Source organism: Lissotriton helveticus, chromosome 5_1 (genome assembly GCF_964261635.1).
Source record: "Lissotriton helveticus chromosome 5_1, aLisHel1.1, whole genome shotgun sequence".
NCBI lineage: Eukaryota > Metazoa > Chordata > Amphibia > Caudata > Salamandridae > Lissotriton > Lissotriton helveticus.
The window spans coordinates 363,077,553-363,102,299 of NC_136065.1; the positions used below are offsets into that span (position 1 = coordinate 363,077,553).

Here is a 24,747-nt window from a genome sequence, read left to right on the forward strand (position 1 = left end):
CCCTGTTTGTTGGATGTGATATAATGTACTTGATGTGTAGTTGTGGACCTCTTGATTTTGAGAGTGATACGTTGTGTATTCTCTGCCTGGTTTATGTTAGGTGCCATCTCTAATTGGCTGTGATCGACTGTGTTTTCTCTTCCAAGTCCGTTGTTGGACCTGTGCCCCCGCTGTCTGGTTGTGTTGTTGAGTTTCACTGCCACGCCAGATTGTTTGTGCTCCTCAGCAGTATGTGATATTGTGTGACCTCTTTTATAGATGTTGATGCTATGTTCTTCTCTGCTCTCAGGTATTGTCACCGCTTTGACCTGGCCAGCATCCCTACTCACTGTTGCCAGTGTCATTGACAACCCCTGGGGAGTGTGCCTGAGCCGATCTGCCGAAGTTGGAAAACACCTAGCTCATATACTGCTGAGCCGACAGCAGGTAATACACTAAGGATGTTTTTTAAATGGTCTGTTGGATGTGTGTGTTTGCAAACAGCAAAACTGGTTCATTTTCAGAAGTGATGAATCAACTGCTCATCCTTCTGAGATTGGTACAATAAGTACCTGTTGGACCTGGCCCTTTTGGCAGGTTCACCCCTAAACTTTTTGCTTTTTCCTAGCCTGTTTCTGGAACCTGGTGTTGGTGATTTTAGGCCTCTGCGCACTTTTTCACTGTGGTACAGTGTAAAGTGCTTGAGCTCTCTGTGTATGTGTGGTGAGTGACCTGCCCTCCCACAGGAATGAATGGGGAATATGTATGCCCATGGTAGTTCCTGATGTGTGGGGAGTGCAGGGTCGAGTTTGATATGTGTGAACTCGTGAGATTGAATGCTGCGTAGTGGTGTGTGCGGCATGGTTGTGTCTAGTCTAGAAGTGCCACTTTTAGAGGTTGGCATATTTGTGTAGTGAGTCTGCTGGCACGTGATTGGCTGGTGAGCCTGGCCCAAGAGTGCCTGGGCCTGCTTGTGGATTGACTGTCTGGCTTGAGTGTGACAGGGGCTGCAGAGCCCCCAGGAGGTTGTCTGAGTCAGCCCGTGGATGAAAGGCAGCATCTGCTGCCAGGGAAGTGGGAGGAGATAGCACCTGATAGTGAAGGGCTGTGCCTGCCTGACCACAATGCTGGCTCCACCTCCCCGCTGGGCGACTGTCACCTCTGTCCCTGATACTGAAAGGATTTCCCTATAACCAGTTCTAGCTGGTTCTCACACTGCCTACACAAAGACTTCAAAGACTTTTCTGTGTATAAGAAGGGGCTGTGTCCCCTTCCAAAATGTTCTTGTTTTTGGACTTGAATCTGCCAGGGGTGTGCTGCTGCTTGGGCTCAGGGGAATCCCTGGGCCCTGCCCAGCCCCTGGATACCTGATGGACCTGGATGCTTGGAGGATCTCTGGTTTCCCGGGGCCCCCTTTGCTTCACTTTGCCTCCAGGACCTTTGTTTTGGAGATCCAGGACCTTTTTCTTTGAACCCTGTGCATTTGCGTGGGACTGCCGGGACCCTCCTTGCTGGTGGGGTCCTTCCTGAGGGGCCTGGCGCTGTCTGAGCCCACCCAGCGCTTGGAGAGCGCTTTAATTTACTTACTGGGCAGAGCGCTGTCGTTTTCCCTTGGAGGGAAGCGCTCCTGCCCCCCTTGATGCTGATTTGCATATTTTTGGGGACGGGTGCCACCCCGTTTATTTAATTATTTAGTGAGTGCCCACCTCGCTTCTACGTTTATTTTGCGATTCGAGGGTGCCCACCCCTCGTTATGCCCCCGTGAAGTGATCCCCGCCGCGATCGCTGCAAACCCGGAAGGCAGGCAGGCCCGGCCGGGACGGGGGCGGGGCCTGCCAGGAGGCGGAAGTGGTGCCACGAGAGAGAGAGGAGGTCGGGAGCCCATCCCACCTGCTCGAGCGCAGGGAAACGATGTTGTGTCCTTCCGGTCTCCCGTGAGGAGAGGGAGACCGGAGATGCCGCCGCCGAGAGAGAGGGGGACTGGAGATGTCTGCCTGCCCGCCCGCCTGCCAGCAAGAAGAGGAGAAGCGTGGCGGCCGGTCGACAGGGCTCCCGTGAGGTGAGGGAGCCCTGCAGCAAGAGCAGAGGAAGCCGCGTGTGAGGCAGAGCCCCCCCGACCAGCCCGGTGAGTGTTTGAAGGGCTGGGGGTAGGCGGGGAGCTCCGCGGATGGCAGTGCCTGATCGAGGCAGCGTTTGAGCGGCCCCGTGGCAGCGGGCCGCTCCTCTCTTCTTCCCGCGATGTGTTTGAGAGCCCCGTAGGCTCTCTCGATGGCCCGTGTCCAGCCCTCTATCTAGGGGGGCATAGTTGGTGCGAGCAGGGCGGCCCCGGTTGGCATAAGCTGTAAGGTTGAAGCCGAAGTTTCGAATTATCGGGGCTAGAGTGGAAACATAGACATTAAAAAGGGTCGGGCTCAAGGAGGAACCCTGGGGTACTCCACAAGGAAGTGTAAAAGGGCATGATTCAAAATCCCCCAGTGTCACTGACTGAGTCCTGTTGGAAAGGAAGGCCTGCAGGATCTTCAGCGCCTTATCTTGAACTCCGCATGCCCTCAACCGGTCCACCAACAACTTGTGATGGACCGTGTCGAAGGCCGCGGAAAGATCCAGCAGGATCAAGGCGGCTCTGCCTCTTCTAATGTCTTCCACGGATTCCGTGCTATGTTCTGCACGGAACCCATGTTGGGATGGGTCCAGATGTTGTCCTATTCTCAGGAAGGTGCTTAGCTGCGTATTTAAGAAACCTTCCATGATTTTGGCTGGAAGGGGCAGCCTTGCAATAGGCCGATAGTTGTTTAAATCGGCTATGTCCAAGTTGGTTTTTTTAAGGAGTGGTAGGATGGAGGCTCGTTTCCATTTTGCGGGGAATTCCCCACTATCCAGCAGGAGATTAAGGAGGGGCGTGAGGCCAGCTGCAATAGTAGCTGGCGCTAGTTTAACAATAGCAGCAGGACAGGGGTCGTGAGGGGAGCCAGATTTTATCTTCGGAAGTCGGCTCATTACCTCTTTCTCACTGATTTGAGAGAAAGACGAAAGTTTTTCTAGGCCATTGTCTGATTCTGCGTTGTTTGTGGAAAGTTCCCCCGGAGTTTTTATTTGACTGTCTAAAGGAGAAAAGATTTTTTTGACTTTTTCACGAAAGAAAGTGGCCAGCTTTTCACAGAGGGGAAGACTGGAGGGTACCTCTATGGTCTTAGGGACTGTCAAAGAGGACACTGTTCGAAAAAGCTCCTTTGGGGCATTGCTAGCTTCTCTCACCTTCTTTGTTTCGCTTGCTGGATCTTCTCTTTGTACACTCTTTGCTCAGTATTCAGGATTTTTTTATCTGACTCGCTAAAAGTTATCCGCCATTTTTTTCCTTTTTTTTACACAGAATTTTATGGTCTCTGATCTCTTCAGAGAACCAGGGAGCGGAAGGATTGGACCGCGTGGGGAGAAAGGTTTTAGGGGGGGCCGGTTGTAAGCATGCATCCTCGAGCCATTTCGTGTAGGCCAGGGTTGCTTGTTCCGAATTTCCTGAGAGCGGCTCCAAGGTTGATTTTAATAGACATTCCAGCTCCTCTTGTTTTATGTCGTTCCATTTCCTAATCTGTCGTGGAGCAGGTCTGACCCTGGATAATCTCACAGGTGGGGCTAAGACAAAATTAAAATGGACTGCTGAATGATCTGACCAGGGTATGGGCTGGACTGATAGTACTTTAAGGCTCGGATGATTTGAAAAGATACCGTCCAGGGTGTGCCCTGCCTTATGGGTGGGACCACTGACCAATTGCATCAGATCTACTCCCTGTAGCTGCTCAATAAGCTCGCATGTATCCAGATCTGAGCCACATTCTAGGTGAAAGTTAAAATCACCTAGTAGAGTGAACGTTTGGGCAATGGCAGCAGTTTCTAGTATTTTACCCAGAGCGAGAAAAAAAGGTGCTTTCGTCCCAGGGGGTCTATAGACTAAGCATCCTCTAAAGGTTTGGTGATCAGATAGGGTAAAATTAAAAAGAAGCGTTTCATCTGGACCTACGGGCCCCTGTTGGAAGGATCCTCTGAGTGAGTGATGGTAAATAATAGCTAAACCACCACCTTTCTTTTTCTCTCTATTTTGGGTGTAGCAGACGTAATTCGGCGGGGTAGCAATCACTATGTCCGGGCCAGAAGCAGCATTGGTCCAGGACTCTGTGATAAAAGCTATCATCACCCCAGCGTCCTGAATTAGCTCCGCTACTTCCGTACTGTGTTTAACCAGGGATCTAGCATTGAGTAGAAGACACTTAACCGAGGAGTGCCTTTTCCGGACTGGCTTTTGATTATTGACCCTGGGGGGCGCAATTGGATCCCAGCTTAGTCTTGGGACAGTCTGAGAGCAGTTCGGGCATATGTTAGGGGCTTTCCCAGTGCTGGCCCCCATTTCCAGAGGAGAGCAGCCTGCTGAGTTTGAACCGCACCTCCAAGCTCTAAGAGCGTCGCTGGTGTAGGTATAACTCGGGGTCAAGATGGTATCGGCCGGTGCAGAGGTTCCGGCCCTAGGCGCGGGTCCGGCGCGGACGGGCGCAGACGGGCTCGCCTTTGGCGCGCCTGCGGCGCGCCCGCTGCGCCCGTCCGCTGCGCTCCCTGTAAAGGTGTACCATTTTATGCACGTGGGGGCGGGAGGGGCAGAGCACTAGTCTGCTCGCCCAGCTCCTCACCAAAGATGGCGGGACCCACGGAGGCTTTGGCTCTGGTTCGAGCCCCCTAGGAGAAACTGTGCAAAGACGCTATACTTTTGGACAGTTGCCCATGTGGCCCTGTCTGGTAAATAATCCCTTATGAATGTTGCCCGTGCCAGTTGGCACAATGTACATGTGTGATTTTTATCTGATGTGTGTTTACAATACAAAAGTTATTTTAATATAACCTTGTGTGGAGTTCCTTTTGTGGTGTGCCTAGGATGTTGTTGCTGTTGTGTGCTGGCGCAAATGCTTTACACATCGCCTCCGAGTTTAGCCTTACTGCTCGTGCCAAGCTACCAAGGGGGTGAGCAGGGGTTAACTTGGCGTGTGACTTCCTTGCCCTGACTAGAGTGGTGGTTTCTGCCTGGCTTTGGCCTCAGCCTTAGCCTACCAGAAATAGCCAGTTCTAACAGTACCAATCTTAAAAACAAAGTTAGTTAGCTACCTAGACATTCTGCGAGTAGTATTGTGTGTCATATTAATATATCATATTTACTATTGTTATCTATTATTGTTATATTCTGTATGAGAGTCATGTCATCTGGGTGCCCGGACTTATGTATTGTGTAACAGCTGCATGTGCCAAGTGTTCTGTTCTGTATGATGTATGAGTGTTATGTGTATTCGAAAAACATTCTGAATGGAGGCAGCTGAAGCAACGTTTTATTTTTTCAAGCTGTATTGAAAATAGATTTTCATTTTCCTGTTGTCTTTTCCCTGCACATCCTCCATCGTCTATCAGTATCCATGGCTCCATTTAATTACTAAAGAAAATGACCTATTATTTAGTGTCAGAGATCTCTGTCATCATGTCTTGGTGTCTTGGGTGAAAGGTGACAGTACTCTGTGTCTCTAAGCAATTATATTAGAGTTGTTTACAAAACAGTCTCAAAAATTTAGAAACTCCAAACCCTGCACTCAAACGGCATTCTGGTCCCAAAGGCAACGCCATTGTGATGTCAGTCAACAGAGCGAATGAGTGTCCAGGATTCAGGTTACTGGTGTTCTGGAACCAGTTGGGGGCTTTAATGTACAAGTCAAATCCAAGGTAACTCATTACTAGTGAATGGGTACCCACAGCAGAGTGAATTGGGGTGCTATCGTTTTAGGGCCTGTATTATCTTAATAGCTAGCCATGGCCTTGATATCCCAGTTGTGGGTTTGTGCCCCACTCACATGGGCTGATTATATAATTAGGTGGTGGTTAGGGGGTAGATGTACCTTTAAGTAATAATATAGGTTGAGGCATAGGGGATAGCAAGATGAGGCCAACAATTCCGGAATCAGGGTGACTAGCTGTAGACAGCCTATTTGGGTGGGAGAGAAAATCTCCCTGGTTTCTCTAAAGCTCTAATTGATCATAACGGGATCCCCAACCTTTAGTGACTATATGCACTTGTAGAGAGCTGCTTTGTATTATTTATCTAAACTTGTGAAAATAAATGTTATTGTTGTCTTTCCCTTGTGCTTCCAGTATTATCTGTTTATCAAAGGAAGGTACTTTATATACTGTCAAAGCTTCCAAGTTTTGTCAAGGACAGTGCAGGCTCCCCACTTCCACAGAAGCAGAGCCGTGTATGTGGTAAACATATCAATTGGGTGGTGCACAAACTTTTGTGTACGTGAAAGTCACACTGTCATAAAATAATGCCATAAAAATAAACAGATGCCAGAAATAGAGTAGTAGGGTAGTACGGCCTAGCTTTTCCAGGCTACAATATCTTCCTCCCAGCCTTATATTCTTACCCGCCATAATTATTTAAGAAGTCATCACAATTGCTGCTGTTGGAGATTCAAAGGCTTTTACTCTTGGGAGCAATTCAGCTGATTCTAAATCATCTGAAAAAAGGCCTGAGGAGTCTAGGTAGTCACTTGAACGACCAAGGCCCATCCATATCTTTTTCAGAGAGGAAGAGTATCTGTCAGGCTTTGCAAAGTTCAGCCTGACAGAGACAGACACTCTTCTTGTTCAGGACGGCCAGGCGACTTGTGCTAAAGGTTCAGGCTCCTGGCTGCCTGAGCTCAACTTTACCAGGCTGAGAATTTAGACAGCCATGTGTGTGTGACCTCCTCACCCTGGCAAAAGTGGCTTGCGGCCCTCCCCCTCCTAATGAGGAGAAGCATCACTGATTGCCTCGGACCTGGGCACTTCAGGTTTGAGCCCTGAAGTGCCCAGGGCCGAGCATCAATCAGTGTGACACACAGTCACAAATTAGGGTGAGGTCAGCAACTCTCAGAGAACTCATCCGACTCTGTGATAAGGTCAGCCAAAGGGGGAAGGCAGCAGTCCCAACCCTCCTGAGACCTCCAATGCTTTCCAGTCAGAGCAGCAGGACAGGGACGTTTTCTGCTTTTGAAACTTTTCATGTGTGCCTTCATGGGTGTATAACTGTATGACTTTGTTGTGAGTGAGTGTTGTGAATGTGTGTGTGTGTGTGTGCACACGTTTGTGAATGCATGGGTGTGAATGACTGTGTATGTGTGGCCTACCCACCACACTCCCTGTCAAAATTGCCAGCCGCCACTGCAGTTCACCCCACATTAGGCCTATCTTGGACCTTAAAGATGATTGCTTTCATATTCCGAGCAATAAAAATCGATTGCAGTATAGAAGGTGTGCACATGAAAGTCACACTGTCAATGCAGATGCCTTCCATTAGGCTTGAACTCTGTTCAATAGGTGTTCTCAGAAGTGCTGATGGTAATCGTCACCATCTACTCTTGCATGAAGTGTCGTCTATCTCCTAATCTTCCCAGCTGCTTAACAAAGCGTGGTTTCCAGAGGTGATGTGATCACCAAAAATCTGCATTTAGTGTGCAGCTTTCTTCACAACGTAGATTTTTCCATAAACATCAAAGGTTTCTGCTTAATTCCTTTCCAAAGATTTCTAGAAATATGTACTACACCGGCAATGCCCTATACTCCATTAAAGAGAGAAGAGGCACTAAAGCTGATGGTTGGCCACTACATGTTGAGACTTCTGATATTGGCATGTGATGTTAGCATCTTCTAACTAGCCTGGCATCCTCCATGTATGTGATTTACTTGACCCACCTTAATATGAGAGCTTGACAACACCACTACACTTTTCGTTGGCACCAGCTTCAGGAGTCAAGATTTAACAAATACCTCCTCACCAGAGATTTCCAGCCTCATCAATTATTATTAATTTCACCCTCAAGTCACTTTAATAACAATGACATCTGACTCCACAGTGTGGCTGATGAGCTCACTAAACACCCATAGATTGTGTTCACTCAAAGAAATTATGCTCCATATAAATCATCTTCCCTTCACAGGAATTGTCTGGGTACTAAAATAATGTCTTCCTAATCAGCAGGAAAAGAATACCTACATCCTTGCTAACAACATAGCAGCCACATTCTCATTGTAGAAAGATAGTTGTTCAGCATCTGCACTTGATGATTTAAAACAAAATATTTCTTGCGGCACTTCACCTTGATGGAAAACACTACCAGGCAGATTACATCATAGTTCGGCCGATGGGGGGGCGTGGCTTGGACGCCGACTGGGATGGCGGCGTGAGCCCACAGCTCCGTGCCTGATCCCATATTTATCCTGGATCCCCGCGCTTCTGGGCGGGCAGAAAGCTCGAGCACCGAGCCTCAGTCACCGGACGACAAGAGGGCGAGATCCGAGGATCAGCAGGTCGCCAGGAACGGAGAGGCGACCGGCTCGTAGCGTCCACCGGGAAGGCTGACAAAGAACCCAAGATGGCGATCACCCCGAGCAGCGGTAGCTGAGCTGCGGAGAGCGGAGGGTCTCGGCTGAGGTGCGGCGTGGGAGGCGCACGGAGGACTCCGGCGGGCGCTGCCCATTGCTGTGCGGTAAGGAGAGGCTGCGGAGGGAGCACGGAAAGGAAGCCGGCGGTCCCGAGGGTTGCTGGAGGAGAGCCCATCCCCCCGCGGCTGGTGCTGGCGGCCGCGACGTCGGGGAGCAGTCTACTGCGGTGCCGGAGACCTGAAGCGGCACTGGGACCCTGGGGCTCGGCCGAGTGCTGAGGAGTGGGGCTGGCAGCAGCACGGCGGCGGCGATAGCACGAGGAGGACCCCGGCCCAGGAGCGGAGATCGGGAGCTTAGAGGGGGTCGACACAGCTTGGCTGGGCAGGACCAGTGGGTCGCCGAGCACAGATCGGCACACGAACTAGCAAGATTGCGTGGCCTGTGCAGAACCGACCCGGAGGTGGCAGAAGGGGCAGACTTCACTGCATGGTGGGGGAGGGACACCTGGGCCCTGCCCTGAGCGCCTGAGGAGAGGGAATCGACGCCCTGCTCTAGCGCCTGTTGGACCTGGCGCGGGGGAGGCATTGGACGACGGTGCAACTGGGCCGAGGGGAGCCCTCCTGATCGTGGGAGGGAAGCCCTGGACAGAGAGCCGACCCACCCACTAGAAGCGGTGCTCATCCCCTAAACGGACACCAGGGCTCCCAGACCGGAGGAGAGACTCTGGGGGCGGCCACCCGGCGGAGGGACCATTGGCTTGACCGATCGCTCTGGGGCTGCCCAGGGGTGTAAACTGCAGCAGCCCTGATGGCTACCGAAGGCGGTGCAGTGTGTGTGGAGAGGGGAGGTGCCCAGCCAGCTACGCCGGAAACGGTCGGAGGCCCGCCTGAGGCACTGGAGACTTCGGCGCAAGAACAACGATTGAACGCGCGGCTGGATGGCATATTGGCAGCGATTGCAGCAACCAAGGACTCCCTTCACCAGGACATTGCCCAGGTGGCTACGGGACTGGGATTGCTGAGGGCGGATCATGTGAAACTGTCAGACAAGGTTAAGGACAATGCACAACTGCTCTCGGAACTGAAGCCGGCGGTGGTCACTGCGGAACGCAAACTGACTGATATCCTAGAAAGGCTGGAGACGCTGGAGAAACGGGCGGAGGATTCAGAAAGCCGTAACCGGAGGAACAACATCCGGGTGGTGGGCCTGCCGGAAAAAATTGAAGGGGACGATGCCGTGGCCTACATGGAGAACTGGCTGCAAACAGTTGTGGCTCCGGAGGGCTTGTCTCCGTTCTTCTCCCTGGAGCGGGCACACAGAGTCCCGAATCGCCCGCCCATGCTGGGGCGCCCTCCGCGCCCGATGGTGATCAGACTCCTGCACTACAAAGATCGTGATTTCCTGATTCAGAGAGCACGCTCGGTGGGCCCCTTCAAAATAGACAATAGCCCGGTCACGCTCTTCCCGGACTACACCCAAGAGGTCCAGAGGAACAGGGCGTCCTTTTTGGCTGTGAAGAAAGAACTCAGAAATGAAGGTATCCAGTACTCGCTACTCTTCCCGGCCAGACTACGGGTGATCCTGGACGGGACGACCCAATTCTTCCAGACCCCTGATGAGGCGTGGACATGGCTGGAGTTGTACCGTGCGGGCACAGATCGCCAACATAAAGGAGAACGGGAACGACAGAAGCCGGTGCAGATTCGTAAATCACAACGCATCCGCAAGAAGAATAGACTCAAACATGCACAGCGAACTGCCGAGATGGCGGAGGGCAGGAAGGGGGCGCTGGCGGCGACGGCGAGCATCACGGGCGCGCAACTGGAGGAGGGAATGGAGGACTCTGACTCGGGGGAGGAGAGCAGGAAATCAGGGGAAGAACTGTCCGAGGCGGATAGCTTAGCGGGGCTGAAGGTCACCCCGCAAACAGCAGATGGGTTGTTCAACGAGTGAGCATTGCAGTACGGGACTACCACAGGGCTCCTGCTGGAGCGGACTATCCGGGGTGTCTGGTGGACTAGCAGGTACTCTGTTGCATTTGTTAAACGGGATCTTGGGCCTGGAGCGGGGACATGGCATGCCCCGGGTCGGCCCGAACCTCCCCCCTTTGCCCTTAAGGCTTTCTGTGGTGACGACCACAGAGCAGTAGACGGTTTGTGATGTTGTATGTTTGGATGGGGGCTGATGCTTCGTTATTGGGTCCTGTTCTGGGGAGAGGGGTTGGGGAAGTTTTTTTGGGTTGTTTCATGTTGGGGGGACTGCTGCCGGGATGTGGGGGGTCAAATGATGCTACCGGAACGGAGGGGGAACAACGGCGATGGGAACGTCACTTGATTTAAAAAGCCTTACATGGAACGTCCGCGGACTCCACACGATGTCCCGGAGGAGCAAGGTACACACCTATTTGGTGAGGCGTGGCATACAGATCGCATTACTGCAGGAGACCCACTTGACCAGGCAGGAATGTACGGCGTTGCAAAAGAGGTGGCGTGGGCAGGTCTTTGGCACATCATATTCAGCGTTTGCCAGAGGGGTACTGATCTGGGTGAGGGCGGGAGTCCCATTCCAGGCCACGAATCAACTGGTGGACCCTGAGGGTCGCTTTGTGGTAGTGGAGGGCAGGCTATATGGGAGGGAGGTGGTGCTGAGTAGTGTATACGCCCCAAATGTAGACCAGGCCCGTTTCTTTGATAAACTCTCTGGGGAATTGGCACACTTCCTAGCGGGCCCTGTTATACTGGGGGGGGATTTTAATTCAATCACTGATATCACACGAGATAGATCACACCCGCCACTGACTAGCTCCCCGGTTCGGAGGTTGGCCGCGCATAGAAAAGATTGGCAGGAGAGGTGGGGTCTTTTGGACGTGTGGAGGGAGCAACACCCCGATGTTAGGGATTATTCCTTTTTCTCAGCCCTGCACTCATTGCATGTTAGGATAGACTCTATCTTATGTAGTGGCCCCCTGGCTGCCATGATAACACATACGGAGTATTTGGCCAGGACAATATCAGACCACAATCCCTTGCTGGTGAAGCTGAAGTGGCAGCGGGTGAGGTCGGCAATACCGACATGGAGGCTGCGCCCTGATACATTAGAGGACCCAGTGTTTAGCGCCACAATCCGGGAAAGCATCGAACGATACTTTGTTGAGAATGAGGGCACGACTGCAACGAGAGCGATGGAATGGGATGCAATGAAGGTGGTGGTGAGAGGTGTGTGCATGGGGAGCTTCTCGAATGTTCGGACGACAGTGGTGGCTGATCTGGTGAAAGCGGAAGGTGCATTGAGGGAAATAGAGAGGCGCAGGCCTGAGAGGCCGGAATTACAGGGCAGGCTTTTAGAAGCGAAGGAAGTGGTGGCGTCTGAAACAGAAAGGCTAAGATGCTATGATTACAAGCTATACCTAACCAAGGTGCACGGGGAGGGAGACAAGGTGGGCACACTCCTTGCTAAACTTGCTAATCCGGAGCCTAGGGGTTGCCCGATCATGAGCATCAAAACGGGATTAGGGGAGTTGGTCTATTCCCAGACCGCGGTTTTGAACCGCTTCCAGTCCTACTATACGACTCTATATGAGAGTCACTTGGGAGTAGACGGCACGGTGATAGATGAATACCTAGACACTCTTCAACTCCCGGTGCTGGATGATGAGGCTGCGAAGGCGTTGGGCGGCCCGATAACTCTATCAGAAATCCGGATAGCCATTAAACAAATGGCTAGGAATAAGACGCCGGGAGTGGACGGACTGCCGATTGAATTTTACGCGACATTCGTAGATGTCCTGGCGCCAAAACTCCTAGTAGCGTACTCAGAGGCCCTAACCTTGGGACGTCTCCCCCAAACGATGAGGGAAGCATTAGTGGTACCGCTGCTGAAACCAGGTAAAGAGGCGTCAGAGGTGACATCGTATAGACCACTGTCGATGCTGACGGTAGATTACAAGATCCTTAGCCGTATTCTGGCCACTAGATTTTTGCCACACATGACCACCTTGGTCCATGAGGACCAGGCGGGGTTTATCCCCACTAGGAATACCTCCCATAATATCCGCCGCCTGATCAGAATAATGGACAGGGCACAGGCCCTGGAGCATAGAACCGCAGTGCTCTCAGTGGATATCGAGAAGGCTTTCGATAGCCTGGAGTGGCTGTATCTCGCTAAGGTCCTCGAGAAGCTCGGCCTGGGGGGGGGCTTTGGCCGCTGGACGCGGGTCCTGTACGCTGAGGCAACGGCCAGGGTGCGACTGGGAACAGTGATATCGCCCGCGTATCCAGTGCACAGAGGAACAAGGCAGGGCTGCTCGCTGTCCCCTCTCCTGTTCGCCTTGGCGATGGAGCCCCTAGCAGCGCTGGCGCGAACGGGAGTACTGTACTCGGGAATCCAATGCAACGAGGAACGCCACTATATCTCATTATATGCGGATGACCTGCTGCTCTATTTAGAGGACACAGCTGATGCCCTGCAGGGGGCGACGGAAATGCTCTCTCGGTTTGGCAGCCTATCAGGCCTCAAGGTAAACTGGAATAAAACCTGCATTTTCCCGCTACGGAGGGACATACAATACCCCCCTCCAGTGACCGAAGTGGTCTGGGAGGACACATGCTTCACCTACCTGGGGGTCAGGGTTTATCATGACGTTGCGGACTTACTAGAGGGCAATATAGGTCGTTGCATAAGGGCGCTGCGGGGCTGCATGACTTTTTGGGCCACTCTCCCTTTGTCGGTTCTAGGCCGGATAGCACTGCTGAAAATGGTGGCTCTGCCGAGGTTGCTCTACTATTTCCGCACCCTGCCGATCTGGGTCCCTCGGCGGGTCTTTAAGGAGCTGCGATCGTTGATCATTGCCTTCCTTTGGGGCCGTGGCAGGCGTAGAGTGGCGTTGCACACGTTGTATAGGCCTAAACTCGAGGGGGGGATGGCAGTCCCAGATTTTGAATTATACTACTTAGCGGCTCAGCTTCAGGTCTTAACGCAAAATATCGCGAGGGAGTTTAGAGGCCCTGACCAGGGACGGGGAAGGGGTGTTCAGAGGCATATCTTGTCCTACATTGTAATGCAGCAGCAGCTGAGATTGGGCGACCTCACGACTGAAGAGAAAACCCTTCGGATGTGCTGGCTTAGGAGCATAAAGAGGGCAGGGGCTGCCCGCCCGTACGCCCCTGAGATCCCCATTGGGATGTTGACAGCACTGCCTCATGGAGGGGATTGGTCTCCGTTGGTGGAATGGGAGGACCTAGGGCTGCAGATGGTGGGAGACCTGTATGCTGACGGGGTACTAGTTCCCTTTCAGATCTTACAGGACCGGTTTGGACTCCCGGATGGGAGCTACCTCTTGCATGCCGCAGTGACGACGGCGGTGCAAAAACACTGGAGGGGGGGACGGGCAGAACCAGACACGACCAAGGCCTGTCAATATGTGGTGATGGCTGCGGGTACTGTAAAGGCCGTGACCTGTCTTTATTCAAGAATGTTGAACGAGGGACTGGCTCCGTTAGCGACGTTAAAGGAGAGATGGGAAGAGAGCATAGGTAAACCCATACCTGATCCGGTTTGGGGCCACATCTGGCAGAGAACATGGAAGGGTAGCAGGAACGCCCGCTTTCAACAGATACATTTCTTCATACTGCATAGGGCGTATCTGACACCAGGGAAAATTAGAAGGCACTTTCGGGTACAGGATGCTGCGTGTCCGAGATGTTTGGCACCTGATGTTGAGCTTGAACATATGTTATGGGACTGCCCGCGATTGGGGGCATACTGGGCAGAAGTGGGGGAGCTCCTGAATGCAGTGACAGAGAGAGAAGTGGACTTTGATATGGCCGCCTGTCTATTACTGTGGTTTCCGCACACGCCCAAGACTACACTTACGAGTAAGTTTATCGACATGGGACTTATGCTGGCACAAAGGGAAATTACGTGGCGCTGGAAATCCAAGGAGGGCCCGTCAGTCCGGAGGTGGACGAATGAGTTGAGGAAATGGTCCAAATGTGAGAGTGAGATCAGAATGCGTCAGGCCACACGATCTGGTAATGAGAGGAGTTTGGATCTTGCAAGAGCATGGGAAGCGATTGTGCAGGACCTGAACGACCTATTGGTCGGGGATGAAGGGGAAGGGTGATTGGAAAGGGAGGTTCCATGAGGCAGGAGAGGCCGAATGTTCGACCCCGATAGGCAAGCTGACACCGCTTTGGAACTCGTAAGATGCCACCCACATCATAGGCAGCGGGAGAGGGTGGGGTTGGGGGGGGAGTTACGGGGACACCGCAGACATACTAGAGGCGGTAATCACGGTGGGGAGAATCTCCAGGTTCCCCAGCAGACGGAATGAAGGGGGGCACATAGTTATTGATAAGGTACTGGAAGACGCGCATGGCTGCTGAATGATTGAGTTGAGAAAAGTGTGTGCATACACCTGGCAGCTTGGACACTGGGGATCAGGGCGCAGCTCGAGGTACAGAATGGAAAGTCTTGGCGGTGGGGAAAGGTAGGGGGGAGTTGGATAGGGTAAAAAAGTGGATACAAAATTGTGCTGTTGACCAGGTGTCCCTCTGACCGGGGCGTGCGAACTCCTGTTGGGGCAGCTTGATGCGCCGCCCGGCCTCCGGGATGTGGGCTAAATGGCTGTGTACCATTTTCTTTAACAGCGATATAGTGCCTGATACTGTAAGAGGAAACCAGGTCACCTGACCTTGTAGATTGTTGATAATTCTGCAATAAAAAAAAATTTAAAAAAAAAAAAAAAAATCATAGTTCGGCCGATACATGACATTTAATTATTCAGTTCTCAAATCAGCCTTCAGCAAATGAAACCGGTCTCCAAACAAACATGTTGGTGACAAATGGCAGTCACAAGTGTTCCTGTTTTGCCTGTTGTCTACAGCTGGATGAAATGCTGAGGTGAATCGCACCGTCTGGATTGCCCAATTGAACCTCTGTATGACTTTCTGCCAGTCAACTCTCCTGATTGGCAGGACTCTTTACATGGTCAGACATTCCATCAACCCTGAGATGGTGTTCAAAACTAGATTCTTGCCAAGGAAATTTTGTTTTTCAGATCTGATTGACCTGTATGACAATATCTTCATATGTACTACTGATCCCATGGTTTAACAGGGGCGACTGGTTTTTCCATCCCTATGTATCATTGCTGAATGTGAAAGCTTGTATCTTGACAATCAAACATGGTCACCAGTAGAACCTATGGCATAGCTTTTGCAGCTAGTTCTTTAAGTGATTTTGACATTTTCAATCTGGATGTTTTGAAGGAATTGCATTTTAAGCATGTGTTCTCTCCCAGGGAATCTTTATTCAACCTGAATATTTACCAGTTTTATTACGTTCTGCTTGATGACTCTCTTTAAAAGTCATCCAGTCTTCTCATCACTTACAATGGTGACAGTGTAGATAAGAGAATGGTAAAGGATACTTGTGATGTGTGGATACCATTCTGCATTTTGAAGACCTGTTAGATAAGGGGTGGTCAATCTTTCCTGTGATTTCACCTTTATTCACACCACACTACAACCAACTTACAACTTAGGCAGCACCAGCAGCATTTCAGGGGGGTTGTTTCATTTGTGGAAATTTGTCAGTGGCTGTTGCACATCTCAATTGGCAGGAAACACGTTGTCCTTACTCACAAGACTGATTCCTGAAGGATATTGCCCAATGTGCTGCTTGTGTTTCATTTAAGAATGGTGTTGCTGTGCAAAGTGGGGATTTTCCTTATCGTATGTTTCTCAACCATAAAAAACTGTTTATTGGGGGCAGTGGTGTACACTGCTGTTGTGAAGTTGTTTCTACAATTTAAGATATGCATTACATTAATTAGACTCATTGTTGAAGGTATTTGATTGGTATCGTAATTAAGAAACACAATGTACTGTTTGAACTTGTGACATCTGTTCTTTTTTGGCTAGCTGGTTAATTATTTTTGGTTGTATTTGCACTTACAAATTATACTTATAATTCACATTTATACTTATGCACCACCTTAAAATTCAGATAACTGGTACACAGTCTTCTCACCTCAATCACCACTCTACATTACCTATAACGCACCCCTTCACCATGCACTGCCTAAACCCTTGCATTTAACAGACGTTAGATTATGAGAAATCACTGCATTAATAACACTTATGACATCTCAAATTACCTGATTAGCCTGAACACACTGCATGGTACAGTGGCGAGTTATAGTTATTGTTGTGCTGCAAGTGATGTGAGAAGACTGTGTACGGAGGAGCGCGTGATATCAGAATTTTAAGGGGGTGTGAAAGTATAAATGTCAGTTATAATTATGACTTATATAGCTTTGTAAGTGGTGCTTAAATGATAAATAAAATATATAACTATAACTGTAGCATTTCTAATGTTTGTGTAGTTTAAGTTGGGTTTGTATACCAAACATAAAGAACGTTTTCCTAACTATCCCTAATCTTTAACCTTTATTGTTCTTTTTGTGAATTTCAGTGTTTTTTTTATGTTAGTAACAAATATGTAATATATTGGTACAGTTTAGTGGTATGGAGTGTTATTAAGTGTAGTGTAGTAGAATATAGTGGAGGATAGTGTTATAAAGTGTACTGTGGTGCTGTATATATTGGTATACTAGAGTGGAATAAAGTGGATTTGGGTATACTGGAATGGTGTACACTGGAATGGCATACAACTGAGTAGTGTAGAGTGGAGCCACATATAGTGGAGTTGTGTACACTAAGTTGGATAGAGTAGAGTGGCATATATTGCAGTGGCATAGAGTGCGGTGGTGTCCAGTGCAGTGATATACATTATGATAGCATAGAGTAGAGTGTGGTAAAGTGGGGTTACATCCTTTAAAAATTATAGGGTGTATTCGCTTACACTGTAGTGTCATACAGTGGAGTGCTATGGAATTTTGTATAGTGGAAGGACATTTGAATGGCATAAAGTGGAGGGTGCTACAGTGGAGTGGCTTAAACTGGAATAGTGTACACTGGAGTAGGGTACAGTGGAGTGCCATACAGTGAGTTGTGTACAGTGGGCTTAAGTAACGTCGAGTGTCATAGAGTGTAGTGTTGTAAAGTACAAATTGCGTAAAATGGAGTGACGCATATTGGGGTGCTGTACAGTGAAGTGGTGCAGAGCGGAATACTGTACACTACAGTGGTGTACATTCTAATAGGGTGCAGTGCAATGGGGTATACTGGAGTAGCCTAAAGTGTAGTGCCATGCAGTGGAGTAGTGTACAAATAAGTAGTGTTTACTTTAATAACATAGAGTTTACTGGAGATAAGTCTTGAGACGTACATTGGAGCAGCATATTGTGCAGTAGCCTACAGTAGAGTGTGGTACAATTCAGTAAGGTTAATTATAGAAGCATAAAGCCTAGTTATGTACACTGAAATATCGCTTAGAAGAGTGGCTCAGAATGCAGTTTTGTAAAGTGAAATAGCATACAGTATATTGTGGTACACTGCAGTGATGCATTTTAGTAGAATTTAGTGCCATACAGTGGAGTAGCGTACACTTCAATAGCCTACACTGCAGTAGTATATCATAAGGTGGGACCTAGAGGAATAGCATGTAGTGGAATAGCATAAATTGGCATTGCGTACAGTGGAATAGCGTACAATTGCAAGCAGGACAGTGTAGGGTCAACCAGTAAACTCGCATACACTAAAGTGTAATGGAATACAGTGATGAACAGTACAATAGTGTAGAGCATAGCGGTGTAGAGTGGAGTAATGTACAGTGGAATAGCGTACAATTTAATGTCATATACTGGAGTGTCGTAAAGTGGAGTGTGTAAATAAAATGAAAGGTACAGTAAAGTTATGTGAAAACGTGAATGCTGTATCTGAAAAATATCAATTTTATTACCTAGATGTTTCTTTTTCTGGCTGTATATATAAATAGTGTAAGTAATTGTAAACATATACGTTGTATGAAACGTAGTTATATATTATGCTATGGTATACCATACAAAGGTCACAATATACCACAGTACATGGGGCTTAGTAAAGTTGATGAGCTTATATGATTGGTGTGTTTACCAAAGGTAGAAATCAGCCATGTTGTTTTTATGACAAATTTACATTATTGTACGGTCAGCATTTCGCTGACTTGTGGGTTAAGGTGTTGTATATAGTTAACAAGTTTTATTATTGTTAGCAATCTATCACCACTTTAATTAAGTAGTAATAGGTTAAGGTTTTTGCTTTAAAAATTGTATACATGCTCGACCTATGGATATTTAACAATTTTATACCTTAATACCTTTGCACATGTTTGAAGAATGTCAGCACGTTTTAGCATAAAAGTTATGCGAGGTCAGCTGACCGGGGAAGGGGGTGAGGAGGGGGTGGGGTAAAAAAAATGCAGGTCCCAAAACGTGCTTAAATCAAATATATTTAATATACACTTTTACATTTTGCATTTCCTGAAAACCGGGAGTCTTATTTTGTTTAAATATGGCAGGATTACATATTATGGTGCGCACATGTTTATTTTGTGTAGTGCAAGTGAGTAATTTAATTATTTTATAAGTTTTAATGTATTTAAAATTAGTAATAATTGTTATTGTGGTATTTTTGCAAAATGTGGGGTTATTTGGCGATAGTATCACTGTACATAGTTATCACAAGTCATTAGTTGTTTAGGTAATCATTGACTTTACAGAAGTTAAAGGCAGGCATATTGTTTTAGTTATACTTTCCCTGTGTTGTGCGTTACACCTTCTGATGTAGGTAAGTAATAGGTTTAGTATTTGTACCCTGACTATTACAACCTTAGTAAAGTGGTAATAAGTAGAGCAAAATATGTTTACCGTTCTAGATATTTCTTTTAAAAACTACAAAGAAGGGTGGGAGTACAGAGGTATCCCTCAAAAATTGTTTACGGTTAACATTTTTGTTTATATATATTTCTATATTTTAATACCAGTGTACGGTGAACTGTGTTTTTTTAAATAGCATGGTAATTATTACTAATTAACGCTTTACTCTTTACACTTTTTTGTTCATTTTTAAAGATGTAAAAAGATGAAGAAACACTTTAGCACATTGTTTATTATAATACAATGACTTTTAGTGTATTTTCAATTTTTTTTGGGCCCCGCGGTACTCCCATGGTACACCTGATTTTTAACAGAAATATATATATAAACTTATAAATATTATTCCCTACCAATTACCACTTTACTAAAATACCAAGCCTAATACTGAACTACATTGAATAGCATAACGCAGAACACAGGGAAACTCAAGGTGAAAGCAAGATGGCTGCCTTTAACTTTTGTAAAGGCAGGCATTAGCCATTCAGATAATGACTTGTCATTGCTTTATACCTTGGGAGTACCACAGTACTACTGCGGCCACAGATATACCTAAATTAAAAACGTAAAAAATATGAAATACTTACCCTACTTACCTGCAGTATTCCCACAGAATCATTTGTGAACCATAATATATAATCATTTCAAATTTCACAAAAGCCGACTGACGTTTTTCATGCTTCATGAAATACAAAAGTCTATGTAAAATGCATTAGATTTTATGTCTGTTTTGAAACCCCCACCCCCTCTTTTTTTCTTTGCAACCCCATTGATCAAATGAGGCAAAACTTTCACTACTCTGAGAAGGAAACTGGGGCAGTAGGTCTGCAAAGTTTCGTGGACATTCGTCTTACAGGCGTGCAAAGTTATTAAGGGACAAATAATCAAAAAATCCCTCTTTCTGATTACCCTAACTGTAACTACGGAGGGGCTACCGCATAATCAGTAAATTAAAAAAAATTGTTTCTAGCTCAAACGGTTGAAAAGTTACTAATGATGCAATAACACATGTTGGCTCGTGATGGAAGGCCCTTTGCAAAGCTGGAAGGTCAACTTTCTGTTGCTTATTGCTAAATGTGGGTGTTAAATTGGTAGTACTTGGATGCAACCGGTGCCCAGGCAGTGTTACCAAGTTTAAAAATGACAAATAAAAGTGGAATACTATTACAAAACGTGCCGCATTATGCAGCATAATTTGCCTTTTCTTGTTGGATAATTTACTCAACCCTGCCACATAATTTGGCGTTCTCCTGTCACATAATTCCAGTGGCCCTGATATATATGTGTGTGTATATATACATATTGTTTTAATCTAAAAAAAGGAAATTCACCAGTTCTAGTTATCTCACGTAACTACAACTTGTGCCCAACATAAATACATGAACCGAAGTATATCATAGTCATTGTGGCTGTTGTTTTTGGATGTCCTAGTTGCTTTACATACTTTACAAGGGGTTCTCTGTTTTCCTCCATGTATCAATGCACTGTCGACCTGGGTTTTTGTGGTCATCGTTCCCCTTATATGGGGTTCACAGTTGTCCCACCCAGATCCCTCCATATTCTTCTATGGAGAGCTTCTCCCCTTGAAACTTCATGTTCTCATACCATCCCTTTTCTGGTCCAGTCCCGAACTGCGCCTCTGCACCTGAAACCCACATAATCTACCCTGTCCATGTCCTCCTAACCCTGTACTGTTTGTCACAATATATCTTTCTGAGTCATGCTTTATGTCTCCTCTCTCCCAGGGAAAGAGGCCTGTTACCCTAGTTGGCTTCAGCCTGGGGGCACGAGTGATCTACTTCTGTCTGCAGGAGATGGCTCGAGAAAAAGGTAGGAGACCTGCTTAATGGCTTCTTCCAGTAGATGTAGCAGCATGTAATATGCAGCATGTACACCCTGATATTATATTAAGACAACGTTGCGAGTTTTCAATGACTAAGAGTGGTTGTGGTTATAAGGCCACTGATGGTGGGATGATACAAAAAGAATCTTGAATATGGTTTTCTCTGCGATTGGGCTGAAGACTCACTGTAAGCAATCGAGCATCCAGCATTCAAGGGCCTGTTTTGAGATCAGGCTGGACACTATCCCTAGGGTATTAGAAAGTGGCCTTTCTTGGACTAGATATCTGCCTGAGTTTCCTTTGGAGAGTTTGAACTGCTAATGTGACATTGGTTCAGCCCAGAGCAGTCATAATGAGGGGCAGCCAGGGCATTTCTTCACAGAATATTTGCTTATTATTCTGCCATGAACTATCAGATTTGGGAGCTGGTTTGTCCTGGCAGAGCAATGTCATGTGGGCTGTGCAGGGACATTTCAGGTCCAGAGAGCCCTTGGTATAGCTCATTGAGTAGCCAGATTTAGAAAGCTCAACTCATTGGTGAGCTCCATTTTGATTGTCTAGCTGTGGAGCTCGAATCAGTTCATTAGTGCCTGCTGGTTGCTTGTAATTCAGTGTGGAGAGATTAAAAAGTCTAGAAAACCACCTCTGGCAGGAGGACAGCGGAGATTTCTGCCTGGGTTAAGGAGGCTTACCCTAATGCACCAAGGCCAAATGTGCCTCCCACTCCAAAGGCTGCTGAAATTGAGTGTTCGCTTTTGTCTACTGGAACAGAGACATAAAGCCTGAGCACTCCAGCGAGTGCAGGACGCAGAGTGGACCTCCCCCTGTGTGGTGTGTGTGTGTCTGCTCATATATGGCTTTGTGTGCCACCCTAAATAAGTGCAATTGTCTGTTCTTCTGTGGAAAGATGGATGTAAATGTATGCTTTTGTGAATGCATGTACAACTATTTGTGTATGTTCCTATATTTATGCCTCTCAGAGAGAGTGTGTGTTTGTGTGCGTGTTTATGCCCACACACGTGGCCATAATTCTGTGTTACTTGCACCTCTGGGGTTATATGTTAGTATGAACATGTATGCAGATTTGTGCTTGACTTGGGGTTATGGGGTACCTTGGCATAGTGAAGTGCTATTTAAATACTGGAACAACATGTACACAGCACACCAATGTAGGGTTTACTTGCATGGGCATTGTAGTAGCTGGCACAGCAAAACACACTTTGTATATTGTTGTGATATGGAAACTTGCATGGCAGTGTGTAATTTATATAGAGAAGCAATGTTGAAATTGTCAAGGACACTTCTGCATTGTAGAGTTGGACAAAATGAACACTGATACAGCAATGTGTATTTCATTTACCGTGTCATTAATAACCTTCACAGTAGTGTATGCTTTAATAAATACTGCTACAGTGTGTAACTGGCATGGCATATGTGTTTTACATACTGTGTTAATGAAGAAATGTGAATGTGTCGATATGATGCAAGGTTAATGTTGACATTGACATCAGCTCTAAATAGATGGAACTCTGCCTGAGTTTGAAAAACTCTATTCTCAGTAAACTAAAACAAATGAGTAACCTGAACCATAAGGATTAGTGCAGGCACCCTGATACTGCCCCTGCACAGTGAACACCCCAACACAGTCAGCGGACTTCTGGTACAAAGAGTAGCTCCTGTTTATGTGGGCAGAACCACTTCTATACTGAGTTGCATGGCATATTGGTTATTGCACGTGTTGTACCGACACCAATGGTGACTGAGTTATTCAGGATGGCTAGCAGTACTGTCACTGATGGCAGCTCACAAGCAGCACAAATCATATCTATTTTTGGTTGGTAATACTGTAAATGTGTTGCATTTATAATTGGTAATGCTGGTGAGAGAGTTATGCTTTGTTAATACCTATTTAATGTAGATAAGACTAGTTATATTAAAAGTCTGGATTCTGTTAAGGACTCAGTGGTGAGCATTATGCTTCTCTGTTTTATTGTAATGACCCACTATGGAGCTGGAAAAAAACTCAGACTGAGAAATCCCCTCAACCAGACATCCCAGATAAAATGGAAAGATTTCCTGTGTGTCGAAAAAACAGACTTTCTAGTATGCATCCTTGAGGTCCAGAAGAGCTCCCGGGTCTCCTTCACCTTGAAGGTGGATTTCCTTCAGTTTGATGTGGTGCCAGACTAGCAGGTGGGAAGCTCTCTTATGTTTTATGTCTTGTCACAGCCTTTGTCCTTTACTGGGCCCAGAAAAGATTTGGTGATTAATCCTGCCTGGGGATGGCTTTTCTTCGCAATGGCCGTCTTTACAGTGAGATCCACAACTTCTACCAAGAGTAGACTACTCTCTTCCACTGTAAGAACAATAGAATAAGTGAAGGCCAGCTGGGACATAGGCCACCATCAAGTGTACTTTTTTCCCATATGCAACCTCCTATATTTCAATAGAAAGAAGGGAGACTTCCCTGTTGAGCAAGGAACTCAAATCCTCAGTAGGTGCTTAACTATGTCCCCTTGCTCAGGTTGGAAATCATGGATTGTTTGGAAGAATGTATTAAATACGTTTGTGCACTAGAAATATGCTCTGGCAACCCAGATGCCTCATCCACAAGTGGAATTTTACAAAAACTCAAAAAGATTTTTGATATTAGACTGGACAGTAAATGTGCTAACATATTTACTCGTAACCTTAAATAGTTGATGAAGAACAATCTGTGAGAAAGCAGTACACCGCTGTAGAAGTCATCACAGCATTGACAATTTTGGGTCCACTTTAATAAAACAGTTCTGCACCATTCTGTAGCAATTGTGCAGTTTAAATTTCCGAGGGAGGGTCTGGCCCTTTGTACCCGATCTCTCAGGATTCTGGGATTCATTACCGCATCAGAGAACTTATCCCCATATTCCATCTCAATGATCTTTGTAACTCACCTCCAAGTACAAGAATCTATGCTGGTCAGAACTCGACAGTCTGTCCAATTCCATCACAGGGTAATAATTGGGTGATTTGCTGTTACCTCTAGTTTGACTCCATGCCTTAGCATTCTGCCATAAGGTGTTGCATGCCTTCGTTTGCAGAGGTTTTGTAAGCCTGTTTTGAGCATATGTTTTTTCTTTGGGGTAGGCATTCATACCAAGCAAAATTATCTCCTCATCTTGGTCCATACAGGATCATTGTCTTTGTGAACATGTGAGTAATTTTTTGGATGATCTTGTGTCAGCTTGCATCTTTTTAACCTGATGCATGGGTACAGCTCTTATGGCCTCGCAATCTGCATCTGTGGAGCTCTGTAATAAGTATTGCCCCTTACCTCACCTTCCATGCATCAAGGACCCATTATCTCATCTCAGCTCCTCCTCCTTTGGCCACTTAGTAGCTTACTTAGACCGATGCCCTGACAACTCCAAGAAAACGCCATACAGTATTAGACTATCAGTAGCTCGCTCACATTTCTACAGAGCAGAGGCTACCATATCCCTATATAATAATGGGATCCTCCCCTACAATCTTCAAATAGCAACCTAGAAATATTGGATGAAATCTTCACTATCATCAAGAATGCTGTGCCAATAAGGATTCCTCCCCCTCCCAATGCGGCACTAGCTCCTCTGGTATCTCTCAGGAACTCCTAATAGTGCCCACTCTTGCCCTAACCATACCC

General features: G+C 47.3%; 1 protein-coding gene across 2 annotated transcripts in view; it reads left to right on the forward strand.

The window, feature by feature from the left end:
• Positions 1-24,747, forward strand: part of TMCO4 (transmembrane and coiled-coil domains 4) — a 443,311-nt gene that overhangs the window by 226,488 nt on the left and 192,076 nt on the right. For both annotated transcript variants that reach the window (XM_078642487.1, XM_078642488.1), the window contains exons 10-11: positions 290-426; positions 20,986-21,070. In XM_078642487.1, coding sequence (XP_078498613.1) covers positions 290-426; positions 20,986-21,070 — 222 coding nt within the window. The remainder of the gene's footprint in view (positions 1-289; positions 427-20,985; positions 21,071-24,747) is intronic.